Source organism: Eurytemora carolleeae, unplaced genomic scaffold, assembly GCF_000591075.1.
Source record: "Eurytemora carolleeae unplaced genomic scaffold, Eaff_2.0 scaffold901, whole genome shotgun sequence".
Lineage (NCBI taxonomy): Eukaryota > Metazoa > Arthropoda > Copepoda > Calanoida > Temoridae > Eurytemora > Eurytemora carolleeae.
Window position 1 is genome coordinate 89,954 of NW_019396793.1, and position 11,272 is coordinate 101,225.

The 11,272-nt window shown below is 29.6% G+C and overlaps 1 protein-coding gene across 1 annotated transcript; it reads right to left on the minus strand.

The window, feature by feature from the left end:
- Positions 1-3,056: 3,056 nt before the first annotated feature.
- Positions 3,057-8,967, minus strand: LOC111708750 (homogentisate 1,2-dioxygenase). The gene is made up of 5 exons (XM_023482211.1): positions 8,814-8,967; positions 7,294-7,325; positions 6,421-6,512; positions 4,031-4,090; positions 3,057-3,214 (listed from the first exon to the last, which is right to left on the minus strand). The coding sequence occupies exons 1-5, from the start codon at positions 8,843-8,845 to the stop codon at positions 3,131-3,133; spliced, it is 300 nt and encodes a 99-aa protein (XP_023337979.1). The 5' UTR covers positions 8,846-8,967; the 3' UTR covers positions 3,057-3,130.
- Positions 8,968-11,272: the final 2,305 nt, after the last annotated feature.

Consider the following 11,272-nt stretch of genomic DNA (forward strand, 5'->3'; position numbering starts at 1 on the left):
ATTAGTTAGAAATTAATTATATTATACCATACGAAAATCAAATTTGAGCTTAGCCTGTTCACTATTTTCGTTTTTCACGAACACTTCCTTCAAGTTCGGAATCTTGTGTGTCTCTAGCTAAAGGGATGAGAAGAACTTTAATCCCCCGTAAATTAGGTAGATTACACACACCAGGAAAATTTATTAGAACTGCTTTACTAGACTCTTTATAACACAAAATCTGAAAAAAAGGATTAGGAAATGAAGAAAAAATCAAGCTTCATCGATATATAATATAGCAGTTAAAGATTTGAACGTTTTGCTTTTTTCTAATCTAAGCTTTCGTTACGATAGTGGTCATCAAAAGTATAAATGTTTAAAACGTTACGTTGCATATTATGAAATTTTATGGCACAGGATAAGGTTACAGAATAAATGTTCTGCCCTTAAATACAACGTAATACAACGTTAAGCTTTTATACAGGGGGGTGGGTTCAGGTGATCAAAACCAAAAAATCGTTTGACCTTTTAATTCGTTTAATCAAACGTGCCCTATTTAGATAAATGATTTATTTTGGTTTAAGATCTTCAGTGTACATATTTTATTTAATATTTGAAGCATAATTTGTTTTAGATTAAATTATTGAATCAGTTTCTCATTAATAAAAGAAATTAAAAAAGGTTTTCAAATCGGATTTTCTTGGGACACCCTTAATGTATATAGTTATATATATATTTATACATTTATTCATTCATAGTGGGAAGCTTTTCTGTAAATAATCTGCAATATCAACAGATATAAAGACACAACGATGTAGCATCAACTATTCCTTTTCTTCAATATTTCAAAGATATATATAAAATACACACATCACACAATAGTACAAAAAAGGAAGGGGTGTAAGGGAGAGCGTTTCTTTATATGACTGTCGCTTTAAACTTCCATTTGAAGAGGGACATATTTGATTGACAACGGAACCCTTTATCTATAGGAAAATACCATAGTTTTTTTTAGCTTAAATTGTTTGAATCTGACAATTTCCTCAATGGTTTCTGAAGCAGAAATGTGCAAGTCACATAATAAAGAAACAACAATTAAAAATGAGTTTTAGATAAAATATGTAATCTTGAACAAGCAAAGTTTTTAAAAGGTGCTTTTGTGAATCGGACATGCCACTCGCTTAATTAAAATAAGCGTTTCAATACGGTTCTTTTAAACCCGACCATACAAGCATTATTTGAAAAAAAAATCGTTCAACTGAAAAGAATTTATTACAAATATGAATTTCTCAAGAATAATTGCACGTTTTGAACGATTGCAGAATTGTAATCCTATAAATGCTTGGGGGGGGGGATGTATCTATCTGGTTCAACCAAAAAAGCTGCACATTTTTTCCGTCAAAACTAAAAGTGTAAATAAAACAAAAGGTAAGAATAGATAGATATTTGCTAACGATTCTAAAATTTCATTAAGATCAGTCTGACCAATTGAGAGATATAACACAGTTAAAAATTGCAAATTACTTAAATGCATTTCTTTCTTTTGAAAACAATTTACCGCTGTATTTTTTAGATATGTTTATAGATAGTCTTGCTTCAACAGTTACACTGGAAAAAGCTAAATTGAGAATTTGTATAATCTTATTTTGCAAATTTTCTTCTTTTCCATGAGTTCGATTTACGAAATTTTTTTGTAGATTTTTTGTTTTAAGAAATAAACAGTGGATTTTTTTCTGGACCCACGTCTCCCCTTACTCCGCCAAATTTTTTTTATAAAAAGTTGTCAACTAGGTTCTTTAGATAAACCTGAGATTTTTGGAATCCACCCGTTACAATTAAGTTTTAACAAAATTTTTTTCAATAATCTATTTGTTCTAAATTCCTTAGAACTTTATCCATTTTAACAAGATTGTCAGATTGTAAGAAACGATAAAAAATCTATTATTTTTATTTAAAAACATTTAGTTACACCGATGTTAACATTTTTCATGATACAATGGCAAATGTTTAAAATTTTTTTTTTGAAAATTAGAGATTCGATGAAAATGATAAAAATTTATTTCTATCATTTTCATCGAATCTCTAATTAATTTACTTAAACATAAAAAAACTTCTTCTCTAAAGTAAAAAAGTTTCTAAAAAGATAGAAAATGTTAAAAATTTAATTAAATATTTCTAGAAACAGACAACAGCTGAAAATCATTCAACTCATCTCATCTTTCTTGCTTTTATTTACAAACAGTCCTGGTCTCAGCAAGCTTTCACTTTCGATCCTGATTTCATGATTTACATATAAGTTTATTGTTTTTTCTCTGTAATACTTTTAAGTCAGCGGATGCGTTGAGAAACTGCAACTTTTTTCGTATGCCTAAACATGAACATTGTAAACAACAAAAGCACTTATTTTCCAGTTTAGTTTTTAGAAGAAATTGATATCTTGTTAGTTTGTTGAATATTTTATAATTCAAACATTGAACTTTTGCTGGGTATCTATAACTTATTTAGAAACAATGCAGATATTGTTTATCTTAGTTCTTTCCCCAATTTTTCACATTTATCTTTTCCACTCTAAACATACATGTTTGTATATGTATTTATATTTATCTTTTCCACTCTAAACATACATGTTTGTATATGTATTTATATTTATCTTTATGTATTTTTTTTTCCAAAGATATATTTCAAAAATAAAAAATGATAATTTAAAAATGTCTTGATAAACGATTCCTACAAATAAATTGAAGCTTTATAACGTTACATTGAATGAAAATATGTTTAATTTTATTCAGTTGTAATAATTAATACATATTTCAAGATATCAATATGATTTTCAAGTTTAATAAGTAATTAGATCAAACAAATTAAATCTTTCATCATTATTGATAAGTTAAAGTATGTAGAAGCCTAAAGGGCCGTTAAGTAAAGACAGCATATAGATCAAATCAAACACTAGTTTGATAATCCATATATCTTTAAAGCCTAATGTCGTGGACCTTTGCTATTTGAAAATATGAATATTGCAATGATGTACAGATAATAGTCAAAGTTTGAAAACAAATGGTTCACATCCTTAGGTTGCAAAGATATCAGGATCAGATAAACTTAATATGTGTAATATGTTCCTTTCCGTATTATTTTTAAATTGTTTTGATTAGTTTAGGCTAAAATTATTGTTTAGTTTCTGCCAGCAATTGTAATAGTCCTCATCAATCTTGTTACATGTTTTCTCAGACCACTAAAATAAAAATAAAATTACGTTCACATTATTTAATTTCATCTTACTAAACATACAAATAACACAATTCTAATTTTTCAATGTATAGTAGTTGAACTGAGATTGCAGTATTATTGAGAAATTTTTAGGCTTCATTTTAGACCTATCAGACATTTTACGGTGGATAATTGCAGAAAAGAGCGCAAATTAAACATTTAAAATTCTCATTGATTGTCAAATTTGGAAGGATGATTTGAGAATCGGTTTTATAAAAATGATTCGAAAACGACGAAGAAAAATGTAACACCATTTCTACAGTAAACTAATTAGATTTTTAGGAACATATTTCTCATTAGAAATTTGTCCATAAGTCAATGTTAGCATAAATTGTTTCTTTTTCATCATTATTATTTGATAATACTGCAATCTCAGTTTAATTACCATACATTGCCAGTCACTCCCTTTAAATGAGATTCATTTTTTTATCTAAACCCCGAATTTAATCTACAATTGTGTATAAAGCTGGCTTAAACAAGCAAATGGGAATATCGGTGTTTGAATTTCAAGATCCTTATGTGCTAAACAACATCAGTATAAATTTTCGATTTTTCATTTTTTGTTTTTATTTATTTATAGAAGATATTGTTCATCTGTTCTTTGACCTTAATAAAGTATATAAAAAGAAGTTTATTATTATAGATTTAACGTTTCATTAAACGTTTTTGAATAATGTGTTTGGATAAATCTAGTTTTGACAAAGATCGCTTCAGCCTGTGACACAAAAACATATTGTCATAACATCCTTTTTGATACTTTTACAAAATTGTTAAAAATCACCTTTGTAAGTGCAAGCTGATAACTAGATTCAAACATGAATGCTTGAGTTCCCTCGGCGACCTGTAATATAAACTTACGTTAAACTATAATCTTTATAAAATGAATGACAATTGTCTGCATCCACATAATTTGATTTCTATTTCAAAATCCACCAAACATAGCGTTAAACATAAGGTTTAAATAGCAAATGAAATTTGTGTCATTTAATGGGTAAAAATGGATTCCAACTTCCAAAGTTAAAAATCATTGACTTTTAACCAGGACCCCTATTTATACTTAAATGGATGTTTGCGAAAAATGAAAGTGGGTATAGGCTTACGTCGAAAAATTATCTTACTTCTATCTGTTGCGTCTTTAAGAAGAAACAAGTTTTAAACAAATTCGTTGCATTCGTATCTTATAGTTGATATGTTATCATTTTTAAAAGATTTTTTAAAAAATAATATTTCGCTTTCAACTTGTTTACACGGCCGGTGCTAGATTTTCAAACATTCCTGAGAAATATGAAACAAGAATAAAAGTAACTATCAGATCATAAAAAAAAAATGTTATGAAACATCAACTATAAACGAATGCATCGAAAAACTATCCATGAATAAGGTTGTAGTATCTGATGGATTTTTTAGGAATTAAATTGATTTGTTTACGCTCAGAGTCGTATGTTGCAACTTTCTGAATTTGTATGGACGCTACGTTCTTCAGTATACGTCTTTTTTTATCAATTTTCTCCTTATAGACGCAACAGATAAGATTGGTAGCGATCACCATCGATAATTTGTCGACGTAAGCCTATACCCCCTTTCATTTTCGCAAACACTCCATTAAAATAAACGATGAATTTAAAGGAACTGTATTCAAGTCACCCTCTTTTTACATTGTGGCATGTCACGTCTAATTCACATCCAATTCCAGTGTCGTCAATAGCTTCGTCTAATTAAGAATAAATGTGATTTATTTTCTCTAAACAGTATTTGATACGGGAAAAATGAAGCAAACTTTCCAAACTTAGCTTTTTTCAAGGTAAACAACTATATTTTCCCCGTAATTGATCAAATAAAGGGTACTCTTGTGAATCGGGTATTTCCCACTTGAAATGAAAGGTTCGCGAAATTACAACCGCAGTCACGTTAAACCCTTGACATTTTTTCCTCAACTTAAAAATCTTAGCATTCCAAGTTTGTTTAAATGTTTGTGTTTGAAATACTTTGAAGATTGCTAAATCCACTGATAACAAAATTTACAGATTTTAAACTTTAGGCGGAAATAGCTTACGATGAAGTTTGCACAGCACAGTACAGTGTATATGTATATTGTATGTACAATATACTGATGTACAATGTATTGTATATATTTACACTGTGTTGTATGTACACTGAATTATGTATGTAAACTATATTTTATTTATATTGGTAAACGCATAGTTTTTTACATTGCATTGTTTGTACAATATTAAGTATATTTGTACAGCGTACAGTTTGCATGTATACTTTACATTGTTAAATATGTATGTGTAAGTGTATAACAGTGTACTGCTGTTTGGGGAAGAATGTATACAAAACCCTTTCCTGGCACGTTAGGAGCACTGGCTTCCTTATATTCCTGTCAGTTAATCTTAAAAGTTAAACTTCTAATCGCCCAGTAAACTGAGAGGCGCGCGGTGGAACAGTATATGAATAGTTAAACTTATTCGCTTTATTATTTTAATTTGGTTACTGTTAGTACTGTTGGTACTTACCCCGTTGTATCTGTAAATGTTTTCGTCAATGGAAGATATAGAAAGGGAAATGTTAACTTTTAAGCTGTCAGTTCTTTCTATAGTGATTAGAATCTAGAGACGTTTCAGTAACATCATTAGGAGACATCCAGGGCATTCAATATCCGAGCTTCGATGGGGGAATGGGCGGGGGATTGAACTCCCGCATTATTATTTTTGCACTTAGAGTTAAGAAAGAGGAGTGTGATGCATGTTAGAAGTTAATAGCTTAGATAGTTTAAGTGCTTTAAAAAATTGTTCAAGAATTAAGCCAGAAAAAATGTAAAAATACGAGGATATACGAGTATTGATCTGAATATTTTAAACGTAAATAGGAAACGTGAAGAGGTTTATTACACTTGTACAACGAGTTTTTGTGTTATGAAGAAAAAAACCTATGGTAGTTTCTCTGGTAAAGTGGCTTATAGATTGTGACTAAAAAATTAAGGAAATTGTCAAAATTGAACACTTTTCAAACTAGAAAATCGGCGATATCTTAAATATTTTTTTCCTGATAGAGGTTTAAAGGATACCGTTGCATTGTGAGAAACGTTCCTTATTATGTAAAGAGTTTCTTGAAACTAAAACGACAGTTCCTTTAAACTGTAAAGTGTCAAGTGTGAACTAAATAGTTTACCTTGATTGCCCCTCGTACTGTCTCTGACCAGTCCTTGAAACAGTCAGCATCAGGTCCATGAGGAGTCATCATAGAGTGCAGAGTAGCACCACCTAGATAAGCAGGTTAGACGATATGGGTGAGCCATTTTTCTAAGCCCATTTTACAGAATCAAAATAGTATTCCACATGAAATTCCATGGTGGTATGTTTAAAATATACAATTGACAAATTTTTCTAAATTTTTATTTTCTCTTATACTAGTAATTTTTGATCATTAATCCCCATTTAAGACAGCCATTTTTGATATTTGTAAAAAATGCGTTGAATAAACATGTCTTACTTATCCAAGTAGAATACTTTTCTGCTTCTGCTGCTGTAAAATCGAAAATCTAATTTCCCAATTCAAGTTTTTCTACCAATATGTTTCCACACATCTTTTCCTTTAAACTTATATTTTCCCAATTTGTCTACAAACACATACATTTTTTACGATTTTTCTAACACCAATTTCAAATTGTTTAATTTTCCTAATAATAATTTTCAAAAATACTTTTTTCAATGTCATTTTCTTAATACCATTTTATGGAAATAACTTTCTCAATGTTATTTTCCCACTAGCATTTTTCCCACACCCTTTTCATCATATATCCTTAATACCACTTTACTTATTTTATGCTACCCTGCATAGTACATCGGTAACCAAAAAATTCTGCGAAAAAGGAAGAAAACATACAAGTTTTTTATTTTTTTTTTCAGCAAAAAAGTTTTATAATTAGCTTTGAAATCCCCTATTTAGTAAAATGGTCCTGTTTATACTTCAAAGTCGTCATAGTTTTCCAATGTTTTCTGGTTCTCACTGTACCCTCATATAGAAATTAGTAAGTAGTAGTACCTGGGTTAAATCCAGATTCTTTAGCCTCGTATCTGGAAATACAATCGGTTTAAAATCGTTTATCACAAGCCTGATGATTATTATTTAAGAATATTGCAATTTATAAATAATTATTGACAAAAATAAGTATAATTATCTACTTATGGGGACTGTAAGCCTAGTTTTAAGGACACAACCGGTACCCTCGATCCTTCTTTGCTTGAAAAGTTGAAGGACCACATTAAAATATAATTTGCATTCACGTTGCATGATTTAACCAAATAAATTACCAACAATAAAGAAACTGTAGGTTATAGCATGCATTTATTATTCACGTAAAATCCACGTACATTTCAATTACCATGTTTCCTAAACAACAAATGTCTAACATTTACATGCAAAATACGGAATTTTGTTAACAGTGTTGTAAAATTGTATAAGATAAAACTAATTTTAACACCATATAACTCTTGAGCAAAGAAAGACATACAACTTAATAATATTTGTTAGAATGTAAAGATTCAGTGCAAGCATCTTAAAATCGACAAGAAAAATGTTCAGAAAGTGACTGAAAAGAAATGTTTTTTAAGTTAAGTTTAACCCTATTCCTGCTGGGGGGGGGTCAATTTGACCCCCCCTGTAGTTTTTTTTACATAACTCAAAAAGTATTGGTCTGAGGCTGTTGAAATTCCTACATACCCAAAGCCCTCCCTTTAGGCCTAAAACCGGGCTTTAATACTAACTGCCTGAGTCCTCAGGCACACTGCCTGAATGACTGCTTTTTCCTGTAACAAACTAAATCTTTGTGTTGACCCACTTCCACTTGTCAGATTTTGATAAAATTTAGCTTTTTGGAAAGCCTTTGACATAAGGAAACGAATTGCACAAGTTTTGCGAACAAAAAATTGCACATTTTTTGCAAACAACCTGTCAAAGGAAATTTGAACATTTTTAGTTTTTCTTGAGAAATAAGGTTATTTAAAATTTTGCAAAAATTTTTGCATATTTGAAATGGCATGGTCAAGGGCTTTTCAAAAATGTATAATTTATCATTTTTTGGACAAATTTTTTTTTGCAAACATTTTTACTTTATAACTGGATTTTGCGATAAAAAATTCAATTTTTGCAAATTTGCAAATTTTTTTGCAGATTCTAAAAGTAGAGCACAAAAGCTTTCCAATAATGTATCATTTGTCATATTTGGACATCAAACATGGGATTTAGAGGGGGGTCAAATTGACCCCCCCCAGCATATCCTGGTTTTCAAGTACCCCAGCAGAGATAGGGTTAAGGATAAAATTACTCTTAGTAAGAGCGCAAAAGTAATTTGGATTTTGGCTTGCACTGTGATTCTTTACCAGATTCGAATATTCGGAAGTTATCTTCCGCGTGACAAAATGCAAAAGAAATTTTGCGCTTTTACAACCGATTTTACCACTCACAAATAAAAATTGTTGATTTCAAATAAATTCTAAATTAAATACATATCTTATCTCAACACTCCATGCTGAAAATCAATGAATTTATTTAAACGTACTTACTTTCCCAAAATAAGTCCCATGAATTCTGACATGCAGTTTCTGTGGTAGTATGGGGGTCGGAAGGTATTCTCAGCTAAAAAGAAATTTTTTTATTCTGTGTTTATTTTTTTTTGCGCAAAATAAATATTTCAAGGGGCCATCAAATTACTACGTTTTTTCCTTTTTGGATTTACAATATATTATTTCTTCTAGAAGCAATAGTTTTTAGAAAATTATTTCAATGGTTTCTGCTGTTAAACTCAGTTAGAGAAAATAATCTATTTTTATATAAATAAAATGTACTAATTGTTAAATCATTTTTGTACAGACAGCACTGGTTGAATGAATATTGTTGTGAACCAATCATTTGAAATTTCTTTTAAAGTCTTTATAATATTATTTTAATATATTTTCTTCTGTATATTTATATTGTTTTATTATTGTATTTCCATCAATTAGCTTCTTAGCAATTATTATCAATGTACTATGATTCCTTAAAAGCATAAATATACCAACTCCTTTGTATTTTCAGAAAAGTGAAAAGATTTTGTTGGGAATTACTGTACACTGTACAATTACAACGTGTTACCTACAAAAATTAAACATTAATGACAACATAAAATAGAAAGACGGGCAAAAGCCTTCATTTGCCCGTCAAAAGTTTATTTTATTAATTACAGAATAAATAAAGAAAAACGGAATAAATTCTAAGCTAGGGACTGTAAGCATTTTTTCGAACGACACTCTATGCAAAGACGGCTCGGCAATGTCCGATTCACACAGCATCCTTGAAACTATTATCTGATCATTTAATTCTTATGATTTTTTATATTTTCCTGCAGTAAAGAATTTAACCATGAATGAAAGTTATCACAAAAATGAATATCATTTAAATTTAAATTTCAATTTTAAACTAATGATATTAACGAGTAGTCGATATTAACACCTTAAATCCCTTTTGCTGGAGAACTAATGTAAAGGGAAAAAGTTATTTTTGAAAATCAAAACAAGTTTGGATGTACAATGGATGAATTACGACGTCGCAAACTCATCCAAGTAATTTCGCAAAATTGTATTCTTTATGTCTATAAAGATTCGATTGGGGTAACAGAAAAAGCTGTAAAAGATATGTAATAATGGTATTTCATTTAATTAAGATACATTTACTATTAGTTTTTTTTATTCAAAGAGAATTAAGTAAAATGGTATTTCATTTAATTAAAAATAATTTAATAGTGTTGCCTTTCATTAAATATCTTAATATAGTAAACGACAAAAATAACTGAAATAGGTAAATAGTTATACATTGAACAGTGCAATTTTTCAAAATAGAGGAACTAAGTTTATGCCACAAACTAAAATGTTCAAATCCCTATTTCTTTGCAACCTGATATCGAGTACACCTTTGAATTTTCAAACTTAGATTATTTGATCTAAATCAGAGGTTAAAATGACATTGGATCGTAAAGAAAAAGGGATTAGAAAATCAGATTTTGTGAATATCAGTTTCTTTCTTAAATTGGTCAAAATTGGCTTCTGGCCTTTTATTTTCAGCATTGGAATCAGCGATCGTCATATTTTTCAAATCCATGGCATTAAACATAAATTTGTTGATTTGATCCAAGAATGGTATGCAAAAAGAAAATTTTGCCTGGAAAAAAATTTTGGACAAAAAAATGTAACAAAAATTCTACTGTTAAATAATTAATTATGAATAAGTAATTCTGGTGAAAGAACCTGTCAAATCATTCGTTGGGATGTTTAGAAAGATGAAAATTTCCCTGTATGATAATTGAAGGACTGCAGTATGGTTTTGGTGAATTATATTGGCGTACAAAGCCTAGGGGTGTCAGAAATGATTTTTTTTGCATTTTTTTGAAAACGTCCATTAAACCTAAAAAAGTTTAATTTTGATAAAACTTTTTGTTCTGAATAATTACAAATATCTATCTAAAACTTTCTTAAACCGGCATATTTTTTCTATATTCATTTAGTTAAGAGTTTGAGTTAAAATAAGTATTAATAAATATTGCTTTATATCGAGTAGATATCCTTGTACATATCGATGTGAAACCTTTCAGAAAGTAGGAAAGATTCTGCAGAAAAAAGTTGCCAAACCAAACAGAATTTTTATTTTGATCACAAATATTTAGAACTTATATAGAAGCTTTTCTGGGTTGCACTTTACTCTAGTTTTGCATTATTTTCATTTGTGTATAACAGTATAAAAGAGGTTCCGTTGAGGNAATGTTAACTTTTTAAACCCTGGTATCCGTGTATTACAGTGCAGTGATTTTAGTAATAGATAAATTTCCTGTACCTTCCCGTGGGCACTTTACCTTCTTTTACCTTCCTTCCTTACCGTACCTTCAAATACCATCCTGTACCTTTCTATACCTTCCCGCACTTTCCAGTACCTTCCCGTACCTTCTTTTACCTTCCTGTACCTTCTTTTACCTTCCTGTACCTTACCATACCTT

Coding starts and splice junctions, on each gene's coding strand:
- LOC111708750 (XM_023482211.1), bottom strand. CDS start 8,845: ATGTCAGAATTCATGGGACTTATTTTGGGAAA. Junction 4,091..6,420: donor CAGTACGAGGGGCAATCAAG/GTAAACTATTTA, acceptor TTTATATTACAG/GTCGCCGAGGGAACTCAAGC. Junction 3,215..4,030: donor ATCAGCTTGCACTTACAAAG/GTGATTTTTAAC, acceptor TTTTTATTTTAG/TGGTCTGAGAAAACATGTAA.